Source organism: Abrus precatorius, unplaced genomic scaffold (genome assembly GCF_003935025.1).
Source record: "Abrus precatorius isolate BTA unplaced genomic scaffold, Abrus_2018 Scaffold11, whole genome shotgun sequence".
Taxonomy (NCBI): domain Eukaryota; kingdom Viridiplantae; phylum Streptophyta; class Magnoliopsida; order Fabales; family Fabaceae; genus Abrus; species Abrus precatorius.
The window spans coordinates 5,607,408-5,626,258 of NW_020874303.1; the positions used below are offsets into that span (position 1 = coordinate 5,607,408).

General features: G+C 27.4%; 1 protein-coding gene across 2 annotated transcripts; it reads right to left on the reverse strand.

The window, feature by feature from the left end:
- Positions 1-43: 43 nt before the first annotated feature.
- LOC113855170 (probable LRR receptor-like serine/threonine-protein kinase At1g53430) lies at positions 44-12,317 on the reverse strand. Of its 2 annotated transcripts, XM_027486681.1 has the most exons (25): positions 12,265-12,317; positions 11,732-11,905; positions 8,580-8,763; positions 7,688-7,759; positions 7,108-7,179; positions 6,854-6,925; positions 6,702-6,773; positions 6,465-6,536; positions 6,307-6,378; positions 6,124-6,195; positions 5,930-6,001; positions 5,774-5,845; positions 4,829-4,900; positions 4,601-4,666; positions 4,385-4,444; positions 4,268-4,306; positions 4,141-4,187; positions 3,183-3,553; positions 2,859-3,054; positions 2,641-2,778; positions 2,092-2,204; positions 1,816-2,026; positions 1,498-1,735; positions 1,178-1,328; positions 44-835 (listed from the first exon to the last, which is right to left on the reverse strand). In XM_027486681.1, the coding sequence occupies exons 2-25, from the start codon at positions 11,850-11,852 to the stop codon at positions 422-424; spliced, it is 3,069 nt and encodes a 1,022-aa protein (XP_027342482.1). In that variant the 5' UTR covers positions 11,853-11,905; positions 12,265-12,317; the 3' UTR covers positions 44-421. The 2 variants fall into 2 exon arrangements, with proteins under 2 accessions (XP_027342482.1, XP_027342483.1); XM_027486682.1 differs by lacking the exons at positions 7,108-7,179; positions 12,265-12,317 and having other exon boundaries at positions 11,732-11,978.
- Between the last annotated feature and the right edge of the window lie 6,534 nt (positions 12,318-18,851).

Genomic DNA, 18,851 nt, shown 5'->3' on the forward strand with positions numbered 1-18,851 from the left:
GTAGCGCTCAAGCTTTTCTTTTTATTTTTTATTCAATGACAAACTTTAAGGCTGTGATCCAGCTCCAATCTTATTCATCAAAATCTAATGAGCAAATAGTATCCACCCAAAGCATATATATTTGTTTTATAGAATACAATTTGAATCTTAAGTGCTATCACCATGCCCTAAGAAATCAATGCTGTTGAGGCTTTGAAACTGACATTGAATACCGCATTCATAAGATCAACACATGAAATGCCTTTAAACCCCCATATATAGCAAAAATGAAAAATCCTCTATACACTTTGAAACCCCATGTTTGACTTCAACGATACTTTTTTTACATGTATTATGCTTTCACTCTAAATTGTTACTGTTAGTAACTAACATCCTTTACAAAAGAATTTGAATATAATGAGTTGCCTCCATAACTTGCTAATCACACATCATCGGAACCTCGAATAAGTTTATTGGTTGAAGAATAATGATCTCTACTTGGAAGAGACACCGAAGAGTCAATCCATGGGCCCCCCATTGATTTGCTTCTTTGCTCAATACTATCTTGTGAGAACGCAGAAGAAACATGAGTTTGGCTGTCCTGTGATAACATCTCAAAGGCTTTAAATCTCACATCTTGGGCACTGTCACTGCGTTTAATTATTGGTGCTTGAATTGGAGTTTTTCCTTCAAGCATGTTCACTACTGATGACATGGGTGGTCTAAGAGTGGGAGATGGATTGGTGCACAAGAGTGCCAACTGCAGCATTCTCATGGCCTCTTCTGCTGAGTAGCCTGAACTAAGACTTGGATCCACCAACTCCAGAAGGTTTCCTTGCTCTTGGAGAACATAGGCCTTCAACAATGACATGCAAAATATAGCATTAGAAAATCAACCAAATCATTAGCATGAAACAAGAAAGCATGATAAAAGAAAATAGTAGTATAATAGTGTCTCCTTTTATTTTAATATATAAAACTATGCTTAATAATTATCTTGTTATATCAGATTTTGTATGTTTTATTATAGTAGGAGATAAATGGGATGCAGATGAAGATGGCAAAGATATTTTGAAAATATTGTATTAAATATAATTTGTGAAGATGACAGGGTAAGTTGGGTATTATGCAGTATGCACCTCAAATGCTCTCTCACTTTAGCTAATAAAAAACTCAAAGCCACACAGGAGTAACTTACCCAATCTAAAAGATATACAAACTCTTCCTTTGGCCTGTAATTTGTGTTGCTCTTTCCACTAACAATCTCTAAAGCTACAACTCCGAAGCTATAGACATCTGCCTTGTCAGTCAGGTAACCCCGCATAGCATACTCAGGAGCCATGTAACCACTGATAAGAGAACATTTAGTAACTTCGTGTCAGCAATTTCACAATATAATTCGACATGTATGTCTAGCATTTATTTCAATGATTATAGATATTGTGGATAACAGTGCACGCCTACTAATGATGAACCAAGTCTAGGATTCAAACTGAAAATGCTGTGCATAGTACTAACATTGTCCCAGCTATTCTTGTGCTGATATGGGTATTCTCTTCTTCATCAAGTTTGGCTAAGCCAAAGTCAGAGATTTTGGCATTCAGATGCTTATCAAGTAAGACATTGGTTGCCTTAATATCCCTGTGTACTATTTTCAACCTAGATTCCTCATGAAGATAAGCTAATCCCCTTGCAATGCCCACACAGATCTTCATTCTTGTGGGCCAATCCAAGTGTATCTTCTGTTCTTCTTTACCTAGAAGAGGAGTTTTGTACAGTTAGATTTTAACTAGGTAGGAACATATACACATGACAAAATAGTTCACGAAGCATTACCAAAAAGTGCACGAGCAAGGCTATTGTTCTCCATGTATTCATATATTAGCAGCAACTGGTTGCCTTCAATGCAGCAGCCATAAAGCTTCACAAGATTTGGATGTTGCAAAGCTGATATCATGCCAATTTCATTGACAAATTCGCGGTTCCCTTGCTTTGATTTTGAGGAAAGCTGCTTAACAGCAATCACAGTACCATCTGACAGTACACCCTGTGAATAAGCAATGTCTTTAGTGTCTTAAATATGTAAGACAATTATAATCTATCCAAAGTTACCTTGTATACTGGTCCAAAGCCTCCTTCACCTATCTTATTTGCTGGGTCAAAGTTATCAGTAGCAGCTTTAATTTGTCTTAAACTGAAATAACCCGTCTTCAGATCTTGTAGTTCTGCAACATGGTAAGTGTAACTACTCAGAAAGAAAAAATATAAATGAAAAGATAGAGATAAAAGAGACACTGAAAGAGAGAAAAGAATTTGTTAAAATATATGAAAAATATCCAGTAAATTTTAGTTATATCTTCAAATAATTGAGTATCTTAGATTATCTCTTAGGATTAGTTTTGCATATTTCCTATAATTTCAACAAATAGAAACCAATTGTGCATTTTCTGTTAACTTAAAATTATATAATTTTGGATCTTTGCAGTACATTATATGTTGTAACATTATTAAAATATTATCAGATATATAAAAGTAGTGTCTATTATTAGATTAGAATATTATCACACATACACACACACACACATCAATCTGAGCCTTGCATTAGCAAAACCAGATTATAAGGGCAGCAACTGTCAGCTTCATTTTGGACTTTAATCTTACCTTTGTCTCTTGGATCTTCCCCACAAAGAAAACCTATCTTCCAAAGAGCAAAGAGTATCAGTATGACAAACATGCATGACCCGGTCACAATTCCAACAATTGCTCCAGTAGACAGCCCATTTGAGGGAACTTTAAAGTCTACAATAAAGTAGAAATGGTTAAAGAACATGAAATGATAAGGCATTTAATTGATTACAAAGAGGAAACCAACTACTTACTTGGTGTCACAGTGATAGCGGATATAAGAGGTCCATATACACCTCTTATAGGAATGGCATTAGTTCCTTTCCCTGCCCAGGATAAGTGGATTTCCAAGGTGCTGTCATTAACATCAACATTAAACTCCTTAGTGACTCCTTTACCAACTCCACCAGCTTCTTCTACAATGTTTAAATCTTTCAAATATTTAAAACCCTGTCAATGTACAGTAATGAAAATATCTACCTTCAGAACTTCTGTTTTATTGTTTCTCAGGTACAAATAAGAGTAAATTTTAGAAGAAACTAAAAAGAGAGTAACAAATTGTTTGCTTCATTACTCACTTGGATTGAAACATCAAATATGCGCTTTCCAAGGCTGCTAAACTTCTGGTCATCAGAAAACACTATCTCAGCAAAATGAAGTTTCACTTTGTAATTGCCATTCAGCATACAAAGGCCATAGTAATTAAGATACAAAGGGGCCATGCGGGCTGTTCGGTAGTATTCAGGGCCAGTAATATTCAAAGAAAACTGATTTGTTGCTACATAATCAGCCTTTTCATTTCCCAGATATACTCCAGTGCTGCTATAAGCCCATTTGCCGCTATTACTAGAAACAAAAGTTGAAATGCCACGTAGATTGGTGTCAGCTTCATATTCATACCCCTCAAACTCTGTTTCAGGTCCTCCACAATTTATGAACAGTGAATGATCTGCAGAGACATGGTGAAAATGAATCATTTATTAAGAAGAATAACAAGGAAAGGGATCCACTTACTTCAGGAGTAAGTCTCGCCAACTTACTCTTTTTAACAACTTTTTATAGTAATCAAATTTCATTAATCCAACTGTTATGTCATATAATATTATCCTTAATGATTATAAATGTTTAATTTTAAATAAATTGAACATTCATAAGTATGTAATCTTATAATTGATATTTGCTTATATTTTGAAAAGTATATTGTGCATTAAAATAAAGTTGTTTGATGAAGTGTCAAATAAATTTTAAATTATGTAAAATTTAGTAAGCTTCATCTACTAATTGAGAACTCTTAAATTAATAGTTGGATTAGTGAAGTTCAATGTCTATAAAAAGTTATTAAGCAAAGTAACTTAACCAAGACTTACTTCTGGAGTAAGTGCATCCCTTCCCAAATAACAGAGCTTAATGAAAAAGCAAGAAAAAAAATTTTGTTCTCTCATACATGTTTCTTCAAAATGAAACTACCATAATTGCATTTACAAAATCACTTTAGTTTATAAAAACATGATTGATGTTCAAAGTCAGAACACTCACACTGGGGTTTTCCTGAACAAGGTAGGCCCCTCTTCAAACAGGATAATCTACAAAATTTAAATTTAGTTTCAAAAGATGATTCAAAGTTGATATAGAATTAAAAATTAGACCACAATCAGGAACATACGAAGTGTTAGCCGAAGGAGAGAGACTGGAAGCTAAGTTCCTGTTCAAAAATAATACCATACTTAGTATTGACATAGGTAAATTGCTTTAAATAATTTCTAAACAAAAAGAAGCTTACACGTCCAAGATCTCACAGGTAGATGTAGACGCCTGTGTAAAATTGTTATAAGATAAATCACTGAAAGAGAACATGAAGTGAGATTAAATTTCATAGTTCAATGAGTGATCAAGAGTAAACATGAGAAAAGTAAATGGTATTTGTGTAACAACTAAATTTCAACGAGTCTATAGTATGCAATTAGAGGGAGGAAAATTTTCATGGAAATATGCTTACATATTCTGTTTGCTGTTCAGTATCCATCCAGGAATTGGTCCACTTAGAGAATTGTTAGTCAGAAACCTGCATCCATCATTAATATAAGCCTCAATATTCATTATATCACAGAAAGAATTACTTTTGAAAAAGCAACCAACATTCTTGAGAACAAATTATGAGTAGGAAGTAGGAACATCCACATCCTTTTGAGTAATTTCTTGCCAGCAAATGAAAATGTTCACTTACATGAAATTAATCTTTTGGAAGTCCTGAAATGAATCTGGGATTGAACCAGTCAATCTGTTAGAACTCAGATCTCTGAAAGAGAAAAAAAACAAAAAGATAATTACTGTGGTAACCTATGGTTCATGGCATAACCAAATGCTAACAACAGAACATAATTAGGTAATTTCAAGTTTCCAATAACTTTTAACTTCTCTCCTTTTGCTGCCATTTTGAAACGCAATATTGCATATAATAATTTGCACATATGATTTATAGTATATACTAAAATTTATGTCTACATTCTTATTTTTGTATACGATTATTATACTGGTATAACTAACCAACAAATGACAGTCACCTTAAAGGACATGTTCAATAGTCATAAAAATTCCTTTCTTCCAAATTTCTACACAAACAGCTGAAGAGTGTTTAAAAATAAATCTTGAAAATATTTAACAATGACTACCAAAGAAGTGTTAGTCACAATTAATTGGATTCAAACTACTTACTGATCTTTATAATTAAGTAAACCCATAATTGTTAACATCATCTAATAAAGAATAATAAACCCTTTAAGGAACCAAGGGAGAAAAGGTACTGATGTGTGCATTTGTCCAACAGTATGAGTGCAATTGTCAAATAAACTCAGACTGGAGAAATGAAGATAATAAAAGGATCTAAGTATTACTCAGTGACTTCTAAATCCTTAAGTATGTGATGATTTAACTTCTTTCATTAATCATTGTGATTGCAACCTAAAATTTCTCTACTACTACTATCATTTCAGTGAGAGCCAGGTAAAAGGAAAATATCAAGCAGACTCACATATTCCCCCCCCCCCCCCTCTCTCTCTCTCTCTTTTGTGTGTGTGTAAATTAAAATTAAATAGATAATGATGAGATTGACAAATAGGGAGATAAAAACAAAAAACATATATAACAGTAATATACACTAGAAGCCACTTACAATGTTTTTAAACTTTCCATTTCACCAATGTTGCCTGGAATGGAACCAGTGATTAAGCAGTTTCTCAATTCCCTGAGTTACGGTAATAAACCAAATGAAAAAGCCTAAATGAATTATATAGTTCTTCACATAATAGAAGGAAAGGTTTCAACTCACAGTCTTTGCATGTGTTTCAAATCCTTCAGATTGGGAAATCCCATAGTTGGACCCTTCAAATCAGATATTCGCCTGATATATAAATGTTTCATCAATGGAAAGAAAATGTTCTCTACTGAAGATTTTATTCTGTAGCTGTCGTAAAATGCACAAAGTAACAATTCATGAATTTTTAAAAACGAGAAAGTACTCACAATTCTGTCAAACTTGTCAAGTTAGATATCACAGAGGGAATTGGGCCTTCCAAGGATGTGCCCTGCAAATCCCTACATAAAACGAAGTTTTCTCAGATTATAAAATGAAAATTAAGCATTATAGAACATTGTTTTATTCCTCAACCAAGAAAAACTCATTGATGAACCAAAATTTAGACTCACAATCTTTCAAGTTTGGTCCAGTTCCCAATAAAACTAGGAATCTTCCCAGACAAACTGCTTCCATCTATCCTACTGCAGAAAATGTTGTGATGTTTCAGAATTCAACAAAGACAAAATATAATCTGAGGAAAATTTTTGTATCACATCAAATCACTCACAACTGAATGAGATTCTTTAGATTTCCATATGCTTCTGGTATTGTCCCTGTGAAATTATTTGAAGAAAGAAGTCTGCAGATTCATTTAGTTAAAGGGAAAATAAAAAAGAGTTAAGCATGAATGGGCAAAAAACATATGAAATTGCAGATAATTTATACATCAATAGAGACAAATTAATGATTGAAATTGATTATGTACACCAAATGAAAGTCACTAAAATGAAACAAATAGTCTCACAATCTCTGCAAGCTGCTCAAATTTGCAAGGCTGGGAGGAAGAGGTCCTTCAAGTTGATTATCTTCCAAGTTCCTGCAGACATGGATTACATATATATTTATTCCACCTCCAATGTTTATCAATATGACATCGTACTTTTCTCAAATGCTTACAGTTCTGTCAGATTAGTCATATCACCAATTTCTGAAGGAATTGAACCAGTAAGTCGATTCCCCAAAAGTGACCTGAAGAATGGTAACAATTGTATGTTGAGGATTTGAATTATGTGTTCATGGAAAATCATGCAAATCCCACTTAGGAAAAATTAAAAAGAAAAAAGCTTTGTTCTAAATTAATGAATGAAGAACATGCCTCAAACATAGAGCAAGATAAAAAAAAAACAAATAAAAAGGTAATGATGACTTACAGAGTTTGAAGTGATGAAAGGCGTCCAAGACTTTTTGGAATTGAGCCATTGAAATAATTCCTAGTGAGATCACTGCTTAGTATATAAGCTTCAGTTATTTCTATTGTTTTGTACATTCTTTTGTATTTGATGAAGTTAATAATGTCTCAATTTCATATGAAAGAACTAGAACGCATATAAATGATAAAATAACACCACAAAAATTGCAATTCACCATTCATATTTGTACAATAGCATGCATGGTGGGGCATTACTATTCTGTCCCCACACACACACTTATATATAGGTGGTACATTATATCAGGTTTGATTGAATTTGACATTACTTTATTGATTGTTAGTTACATTTACCAAACATTATTTTTTACATGTATTATAAAATTGGCTATCAACAAATGCTTAACGTCCCACCTGATATGGTTACCCAAAACGATAGCATAGTTAATTCCCTCATTTGTGACTACAACAATTATGTACATAGTTAATCCATAATTCCATATTCAATATTTTCTAACACAATGACAACATTTATGAACATGAACAAGAAAAGTAAAAGGGAAAAAGAATTCACAATCACTTACAGTATTATCAGTTGAGTTAGATTTCCAAATTCATTGGGTATAGCTCCAGATATATTGAGACCCTTGAGCACACTATCACAGCCAATTTGTTGAATTAGTATTCTCAAATGAATATTTATAATTTTAATAAACAAATGAATGTAAAGTAAAAGAAGGTGACATTTTTCACACAAGCGTGTGGGGGAAATGAAGAGTTATAATTTTAAATAAAGTAATACACCAAAGTAATGCTTCAAATTTCGATCAGCAGCAAATTTGGTTATTGAAATTTCGAATAAAAGTTTAGTTCATGACGTTAGCAATTATCAAATGATTTGGTCCTTCAAATTGCAACATCGGTCAATCTGTTCCTTTTATTGCTGTACCAGTATTTAGACCCAAAATTTGACAGGTATCTGCTAATTTGGTCCAAACTCTAATGCCAAAAACCGAATTGATTGATGATTGTCAAATTCAAGGACATTTCTTTTTAACAATTTTAAGGACTAATTTGATATATTATTCTTTTAAATATTGCACAATTATTAGTATTTTTTTTTAAATGTGTCTTTGTCAATAGAAACACTAGTAATAAAAAGAATTAATTATATGGTTTTTAATCTTGTCAAAAAAAAATTTCTTGAAAAATATCATCAAAGGAATATCATAATAAAAAACATCTCTAAAAATTTTAATTTTTGACAAAGCATAATTTAATATAATTTATGTAGCAAAAACTTCAGGGAGTGAAATAAAGCTTTATCGTTGTTGTTTGCTAGAATATTTTAAAAAAAAAAACTGAGACTAGTTTTCTCAAATTCTCACTGCTATTGATGTCAACTACAAATGGTCAAAGTTGCACAAAATTAAACAGCATAACATACTAGTAAGAGGGGTTTTGAAAAAGGCTTACATCAAAGTTACATGGCAAATGGTTCTATTGTTGAAAGAGCAATCGCACGTAACATTTCTTGTGACTTGATCCTGATCCCTTGAAATATTCCTGTTATCAAACCCTCTATGCCCGTTGCAGGAACGCCTTGTAAGCTTCCAATTCAAGTTCTCTACCTTGTCTGATATTGCTTGTAGTAACTTCACTGCAATTTTCAGAAGACAAATCAAATTACTTTAGGCTACATGCATCCCATCTTTGTTTCAAGGTGTTTTTGGATACATAAATTAAGCACTTATTCGATACATTTTTTCTACATAAAGTTTATGTCATAATTTTATAATAAAACAGTAAATTAAATTTAAAAAAAAGCTTATAAAAGTATAATAAAACTATTACCATATATTGTTCATAAACTCTTCTAAACACTCCCCAAATTTAATCAAACCTCAGAAAAAAAAAAGGAATAAAATAATAGATCTTCAACTTTCTCACATACCCACAATCTAACTCATTTCTATGAAATATCAAACAATGTGAATTTGCTTCACATCACAAGGGACAAGTACCAATAAAGCAGTGGTTAACATAAATCCAAAAGATAATCTCATAGCCCCCAAATAAATCTTTCTGATATCTTCATAATTAATTTTAAATTATTAAAAGAAGTAAACATTTATGTCTAAAAACTTAATATTTTAACTTAAATAATTAAAAATTGATTAGTTAATTTTAAGATCTATAATTCTTTAAAAGAAGATCTAGTGATAAACTAAGAAATCCGACCATGTCTATGTCGGTAAATTCTAGATTGTGACAAACTCATATTTTAACATTCAAATGCTTTAGCTAACCCAGGTGGTCAAAAGCTTTAATTAGCAAACATGCATTAGCCTTTATTTTGCATTACAACTCTCGTCATCAATAGCCTTAAAAATTTGAACACGATGCTACCTTTATATATTTAGTTTGACCAAGTCATACAAGGTGGCCAATATAATATAATATAAGAAAAAAATTCAACTTGTCATGCAAAGATATAGACTTTTCTAAAATTTATATTCTCAAGGCTTATCATGTAAACTCATTCGCATTCTAGTCCAATTATATCACTATTATTGTAACAACAGTCAATGTTATATAAAATAGGAACATCATGCCATCCATAACAAAGATAATTAAAAATAAAGTTTTGTTAACCTCAACTTTTTAAAGTTGAATTTAACTATTTATAAATATAAATTTTTTATAAAAAATAAATAGTTATTATATTAAAATTATAAAAAAACAATAAATATTTTTTTAATAAAATTTTATTATTATTAACTGCTTTAAATTGATAACATAACTCTTAAAATTAAATCTTCCGTTGAAGAATCAAGAGGTTTAATTTAAGGGGTACAAGTCATACGACACATCACATCATTTCATTGACAGGTAAGCAATATTTATCTTAAGGAATAAAGTGCAATTAGAGTATAGTCATTTAGAGCGTGCTGATACAGAATTTGACTCGCCAGCTAGCAAAATCCATCCATATCACAATTTATTTTAATTTTTTCCTCCATTTAATTTATTTTCTCCTATAGCTGCCTTGATTTTTATGAGCCAAATTAAGAGTAGTTTCCCTTTAATTCATTGTAGTCTCCTATTGGCTTGCTGATAATTAGTATTTCACAGGTTCATTCTATGAAACCTCTATATGTCGTGAACACACACAGATCTAAATTCCATTAAAATATTCTGTCCATGGAAAAGGAACAATCAGTCTCACAGTCTTTGACTTGCACACATCAACACAAAAATCACTTGCACTTTATATCACCAATTTGCCCTCATTTTTTAAACAAATTTCAACCATATAACTTGCTCTACAATTCATAAATTATAAGTATCCTATCTCAGCTGTATGATCCATGCCTTGAGTTGGCTACAATTTCAGATATTTAATGCTAACGAATCTTATGATATTGATTAAAAAAAAAAGATATATCCTAGTCACTATTCTACCAGCACTGATTAAAAAAATTTTAAAATACCATATTTTTCTAAAACAATATTGATAATATATTTCTCTCTATGATTTTTAATATATTTTAATATAATTTTGAATAAAAAAATTTAACTTTTAGTTTTTTAATCAAAACTCAACGAACTTATTAAAAAGAACAAAAAAAGTCAAAATTTTCATAAGGTCAATTAGCTAGACCCATCTATCTCTATATCTATCCATATCTATTGAAAATTAAGAGTGCAAACAAGGGCCGTGACCAGAGAGTATTATCAAATACATAAAATAAAAGATAGTTTTTTAATGGGTGTGTAAGGATGTAGAATTAAAATTTATATATAATGATTTCTATAAAAATTACAGAATTTAACGTATTAAAAATAAAACAATAATATTAAATTTTATTTTTATAAAAATTAATATTCAATATTTTAATTTTTAATAAAAGTTTCATTTAATTGTGTCTCCTCGAGAAAAATCGAATAAAAAATAAGCGCCTCCTTCGTGCTTACAGATTAGGCCATCTCACATCACATGGGATAGCAATGAGCAATTGTCGTGATTTTATTGGATCACCATAACACTCCAAAATAACAATAATGTCAACAAAAAAAAAATTCCAGATATAATAAAATGATCCCAGAAAATAAAAAAGCCAAGGTAGAGACGAATCAATCAATCATTCATTCGAGTACGATAAAGAATCCACCAATCACAACATTGCTAGCATACGAATTCAGAGATCAAAGAAACCAAACATAAAAATTTTGATTTTTGAGCAAGTTAGATTCAGAACCTCCTCCAAAAAATATCCCTTCGTATCTGTGTTTGAAACTCACTAAAACTCAGTTAAATTATATTTAAATGTAAAAATTATAATTTATAACGTTGAAATAGAGGGAGAAAAACATAGAGATTGGTGATTCCTTTATGGATCTGATAACAGAAGTATCAATGAAAGTTGATGAACTAAGTTCTAAAAGTTGGGTTACAAGTGAGAAAGATTCAAACTTTACAAAGTAGAAAGCAGTTTCACTCTTCAAAGAACCGAAAAACAAAAAGGGCAGTTTCGGAAGTTACAAAAGAGTTTGCAACAGTTGTACGTTGTAGCAATCAAACATAGAGAGATTAACACAACAACAGTAAATGCAGTGGAAAGTACCTTCGTTTTGTGGTATGAGTTGAGCGTTGGATCCAAAGCGTTGGAAGCAATTCAAAGCCAGGGACACAAAGATGAAGAACATAGACATGTGTTTGGAGCTTGACATAACAAAACGCCGCATCTTGGTTCTGTCGTCTAAGGCCACCTTAAATTTCCTTGGTTCTGAGACGGTGGCTTTCAGAGTAATTCAAGAAAGAAGAGAACAAGGAGAGTTGGTAAGATTATGTGTTGGAGGGAAAGATAATGTGAAAGTTTTCAAGGGACTCATTTTTATTTAACATAGCCAGAGAAAATTAGTGAGAAAGAAAATATTATATCCATGTTTTTGTACAACTTTTTCTTTTCCCAAATAATGTTAATACACCTTTAAATTATGATAATACTTATGCAATAATGGACTTTAAGCCCCTTTTTAAATAAAAGAAAAATATTCAATATTTTTATTTTTTATCATTTTTATTACTTTTTCCCTTTATCCTTATACTTCTTTTAGGTATAGACACCAATATTTTCCATTTGCATAATATTCTCACCTCTTTTGCCTTATTTCTCTCTTCATCTTTCTTATCATTTTGTTTTTCTGTTTCTCTTTTCTTTCTACTTCGTGTACCTTTAAAGTGAGTAGTATGACAAATATTATTAATAAAAAAAGTCTATTTTCGTGTTATTTTCACACAGAGAAGAGAAGGATTTTTATTTGTTAAATATTTAAAATGATAAATTTTAATTAAAAATATTTTATTTTTGTGTAATTTTTTTAATAAAATTTATTTTTAATTGTTTAAAATTAATCTCAAGGATTAATGGTAACATTTTAAGAAATTGTATTATTTATTTACTTTTGGGATTCAATTTTTGGTTTAGCTATTTCAAATCATATTTTTCTATAATTAAGAGAAAAACGAAAGAAAAAAATTAGAGAAATATAAGATAAAAATAGAATGTAATAAAACACATAAAGAAAAAATATAGTATAAAAATAGAATATATATATTAAAAAATTAACTTTGTCTTCAAATGAACGTGTCAACCCATGGTATTTCCTGGGCCAATTAGCAACAGCAACCGCCACCGGTTATTCAATTTTCACCTTTCATCAGTTCCAAATATTTTTGGTTGAATTAAAATTGTTGATTATTTACAGAAATTTCAAAAAATTATGAAAGTCCCTTAAAGAGACAAGTTGAATTTTTATGTTAATCAAAATTAATTTTTAGCAAGATTATTAACCTCCAATAATTTTGAAAAGAAGAACGAACTATTTAATCAAGAGGAAAAACAATTTCCTCAAAATAATGAATAAAATAATTTTCACACTTGTCATCTGTCAATATACATAGCTTTAAGATTGTGAGGCTTTTAACAAAGTAGTAGTCTTTATGCCATGCAACTTGACTTTGTTTGGGTTGCCTATACCTCGAACTTTGAATGCAATAATAAGACTTCATGGTTTTTGACCACTTGGATTTATATTTTGATATTTTAATTTTAATTACCAACAGAATTATAATTAATTTAAGACAAATGCTGACAGAGTCTTTAAATTATAGGTTAAGAAATAATAATGTATACTTCTTTTTAACAATTTATTATATTATGTCACTCCTTACATTTTCCACATCTTTCTTATTTTGTTTTTATTTCTATTAAAGTAATTTTGACTTCAAAATATTTTTTAAAATTAAAGCTATAACCATATTATTGCTTGATATATAAGAGGTATAATTGGATTTTTATATTTTATAAGTTATAATTGAATGTTTTTATTATTTGATATTTTTGTTATTTTATTTTATTTTATCATTATTTTACAAAATTTATGAATAATTAAATTTTTATAATTTATATTATTAACAATTAATTTGTATTTAATTAAAAAAATATTTTTTAATGTCTATATTTGTTTACTAAATTATATTAATTAATATAATAAATGTTGATATAATAAAATTAGAAAAATATTTTTAATCAATTCACAAAATTTTAAAAATGTTAAATTTATCATTAATTATTTTATTTTTATTTTATTTTTTTATTCATATGTTTATTATATATAAATTATATATATATATATATATATATATATAAAATATTTTACGTTTAAATTAAGAAAAAATTAAAACAATTTTTTTTACAAAAACTAAAACTAAAATTTAGTAATGTTACAAATACTAAAATCAGTTCTATATTTTTTATCAGTATGATTACATGAAACTCCACAAATCAATAATTAAAGGAAAATACAAACACATAAACCGATTTTATATATTTGACATTAATTGAATACTAAAATAGAAAAAAAATATAGAAACCAAAACTGAATTTTGTTAATTTTACAAGAACTAAAAATATATTATTGAGTATACAAATAATTTAAAATAATTAGTATGATAAATATTGCATACAAATGATTAAAAAAACTATCTTTTACATCTATAAGTTTTCTTAATTATTTAATAAAAAATTATTATATATTTTATTTTAAATATAATAAATATATATAATATTTCATTTAATACTTTATAAGATGATAACAAAAATATTGAAAAAATATTAGAAGGATAAAAAAAATTCGAATGTATACCAATCTTGATTTCCAAAACATTCTTAACATAATTTTAAATAATCTTCTTGTATTTTTTGAATCCTTAAAGCATTGGTTAGCAAAATTCATAGTTTAAAATTTTAAGTTTAATCTCAATTCTGTTATTTAGATATATGATTTAAAATTAAAATAAAACTAATTATGAATACTATCAAAATACTATTTAATAGCTAATAAGTATACAGTTAAATATAATCAGATAATTATTATTTTAAAATAATAATTTGATTGGGTTAATAAATTTTATTTTAGTTTTTCTATTTAACATCTAAAAATAATAATCCTATATGACATTGTATATATTTTTTTATTAAGTTTTTTTTTTCCACTTTTATACTGTATACTCAAAATACTAGTCAAGATTAAAAAAGACACCAAAAAAAAAAAAAAACCATCTCCCTTGAGATGTACAGCAAACATTTTCAATCGTATTTAGTTGATTTGCACACATCTAATCAAAAGTGACAAGAGTCCAGTTAGATTGAATTTGAAAAAAAAAAAGTTGATTAGATTATTCTAAGAAAAATGTTATGATTGACCCAATTTAAATTAATCAAATAATATATAATGATTAGTTTAGATTGGGTCGTTGAGTTATATGCAAATTAAAATATTTTAAGAATGTTCATTTAAAGAAATAAAAATGATAAAAAAAAGTCTACATTGATATTATTGTTACTTGAACTTGTGCCCACCTCCACCACAAATTCTTATTAAGGTATTTGCAAGGAATTAGAAATAGTTCATGTTAGTCATTTGGTAGTTCTTCATTAAATTATTGTCATTATTCTAAAATACATTTCAAATATAATTTTTTTATTAATGGGGTTAAATTTAACTTTGAACTCTAACTAATTTAATGCTCAAATTCTATATACAAAATAAGCACTTATATTATTTATTTTTAAATTCCTCCCTTTTTTTGCATTCAAGACTTTTAATTAAAAAAAAAATCAATTCATGTGAGATGTAAATATTCTTATAGCTTTATCTTTTAATAATTTTTAAATATTCAAAAATGTTAACTTAATCAACATGAACGGCGATGTTAAGACCAGAAAGAGTGGGAAAAGTACGAAAAAGAAAAGTAAAGAAGTTTGATTAAAATAAGAGTTTTGCACATCTTTTTTACTTATATTTTAATAATTTTATTGTTATTTGATAAATTAAATTTTAAATATATATATATATATAATTTCAAATTTATAAAATATATTTAATATGCTTTAATTTATAAATTATGAAAACTTGTACAAATAAACAGTAAGAGAAATTAAAATAGTAAATAATTTCCTTCATGTATCTCAAATGATACACAATAAAAAATTAATATTTAACATTATTAATATATTAAATTTTACAAATTTAAATAAATATATAAAAATTTATTATGTATCATTAAATGTTAAAAAAATCATAAAGTAAACATTAAAAATGGTTAATATATACGATGATGCTGGAGAAAGTTAGGAGATTGCAAATCATTATGCAATGTATTGTCAGGAATATTCTCAAGGAATTAAAAGGATCATTTTTATTATAAAGTTGTGTTAAAAATATGATAAAATTGTATTAATAACATTTTTAATGATCTTTTTAACAATATTTACACATTAGAAACTATAATAAAAAAATTGATAATCAACATGAACGTTTTTGTGTTGATTTAGTCTTCTAACATTTTTTTCATCTCAAGTTAGTCTCTTTTTATTACCCTATTTAATCTTGAAAAAAAAAATTATTGTGATAAACTGCAATTTGTGTTGGACCATTGACTTGTCTACTTTTGTGTATAAGCTACAATATGCAATAAAATTTTAAGACAAACATCATATGTTAATAATGAGTAAAAGCGCAAACAAATCTATTCAATCTATGCAAGATATAGAGGTTCTATAATTCAAGTAAAACCACTTAATTAGATCTCTCATTTTACTCAACAAGCAAGAACTTGATATATCGATTGCAACACAACAACTAAAAGAAACCTAAATCAGTTTCATTAATATTGAAAGAAAAAAATAGAGATAATCGAATTTGAAAAATATGACTAATCTTTATATTTTTAATCTCTCATTTAATTGATAAAATGACTTATTTTAAATTTTGGTCGTAATGCTGTGTTTAGAGCAACACTTTAATCGTTTCAACAATCACTTAACAAAATAGAGTTTTCGGTAAAATTTAATAGTGTTATAGTTAAAGGATTAATTGGCACTCTTAGAGCATTATAATTAGTTAGTATTTACTTTTAAAAAAACAATTATTCATCCTGCAACACATAATAAGAATACACACATATACTAAGGTTTTATTAAAAATACAGCAAGTTATATGATTCAATGTACTAAAAATATCAAATAATATGATTTTTAATAAAAAAAAAATTATTTATAAATTTTTTATTACATGCGTTTGGACACATGGAAAAAAAAAATACTAATCTCGATACTTAAAATTACGTTTAAATAATTAATAATAACTAAATCTTATTAAGAAAAAATTATCATGTTATTATGTCTTCAATAATGTTATAAAGAGAATGTTAATTTTAGTTCTTAGTGTTGATTTTAAATAATAAAATTTTATTAAAAATATTTATTATACTTTTAAATTTTTTATATTTAAACATAAATTGAATGTTGAAGTTAACAAAATAATATAATAAATATGTTGTTATATCTTCGTACTATTTCTGTTGACAAATTCTTCTATTCACGTAAAAGTGATACATGACTTTTTAAAGTTAGAAAAAGTTAATAACTTTTAAAAATACAATATTTTTTTGTAAATAAAAAATTACAAGTTAAAATAATAAAATGATAATAATTTTCATAAGAAATATTTAAAATATTTAAATTCTGTATTAAAAGTTGAAATTAATAAATTTAAAAAAATTCAACTTTTTATAAAAACACGATTAGAAAAACAGCACGTGTAACGTCACCGCGGATTGGAGAATCAGTGAGCAATGCATGGTACTTTATTCAAGTATAATTGAATTGATAATTTTACTTTACCATTGCAGAAAATCGAAGTCTTTTGTTAGAGTATGTGGGATAGGAAGATATATATTTTAATTTTAAATTTAAAAAGTTATATATTATTTATATAATAAATATGTGATTAATATATTAACTTATATTAATATATTAATTTTTATTTAAAAATAATAAATTTTTAAAATATATTTATTTAGAATATAAAATTTACTCTCCCTTTTCGTTTCTTAAAATATTTTTTCAAACAACTGGTTGCTGTCCAGTTTTGGCATAGGATGAGATTAAAATTTGCATAACAACCCCTCCATGGCCAAAAATTGCTAATTAGGGAAAAAGGTGAATGAATTGGTCCATGTGGTAGATTATTAATGGGAGCATATGGCCCTAATACTTTTTTAAATTTCATTATTATTAGTAGTTAGTGATTGACTTATCTTTACTCTAATTATACATTTCTTGTAGTATCAGTGAACTAAAATTTAAACCCACATTAATGCTCTACTACCTACCCTATCCATGCTTAACAGTAGCCACGAACAAAATTTAGGTTTAGTTATTTAAGTATGGTTATTAATTTAATTTTAAAATTTATTACTATATTATACAATAACAGTAAATATATATTTATAATCTTAATTAATAAATAATACTAATAGGACCAAGAAAAATTCTACTTGTAATTATGTTAATAAAAAACTATTAATGATATACTCTTTAACAAAAAAAATTATTATAGTTAATTTTTAAAGAATTAATCACTTTCTAAAATTATTTTAATTCCATAAAAATTTAATAAATAATATAAAGTGTGTCACTAGTTTTTTTTTATTACAATATGAAATTAAATTGTTCTTCATGTTATATAGGCATTATGCTTTTGGTTCTCGAATAAATATGTCCACGCTCACAACTCTCTCACCTTACATAAAACGATAAGATATAGAGGTATAATTCTGTTATAAACTTAATCTCAAAAAGTTCCTTTATCATGGATCACAATTTAAACATGATAACACTTTATATTATATTTAATAGATAATAATTTCGTTTCAATATCATTTGAGAGATTACCAAGATCTTACTCACATGAGAATTTTTTTTAAAATAAAATTATTATTATTATTATTTTGCAATTGAGAGAGATGAAAAAAAAGTAAATGAAATATAGACTTTTTTATTGTTTATTTTTTTAAAAATTTATTAAAATAATATTATTTTAAAACAAATTCTCTACTTTATTTTTTTTTGTCACATCATCGCATTTTGTAGGTGTGAAACTAATTTTTTTAAAGAGTTTCATGCATTAAAGAAATAAAATTAAATAAATCATGACATGTGTTAAAATTTTAAGAAGTTTTGTCTTGCTAAAGTAAAAAAAAAATTATTTTTTAAAACTACAATAGCAAATCATGAGGTGGTGTTACGACTAGAGTTAGAGAGTTCTTTTGTCCAATTATCACTCCAGCTGATTAGAAAAGCTAGTGAGACCTCTCCTTTGAGCTTATTACCCAAA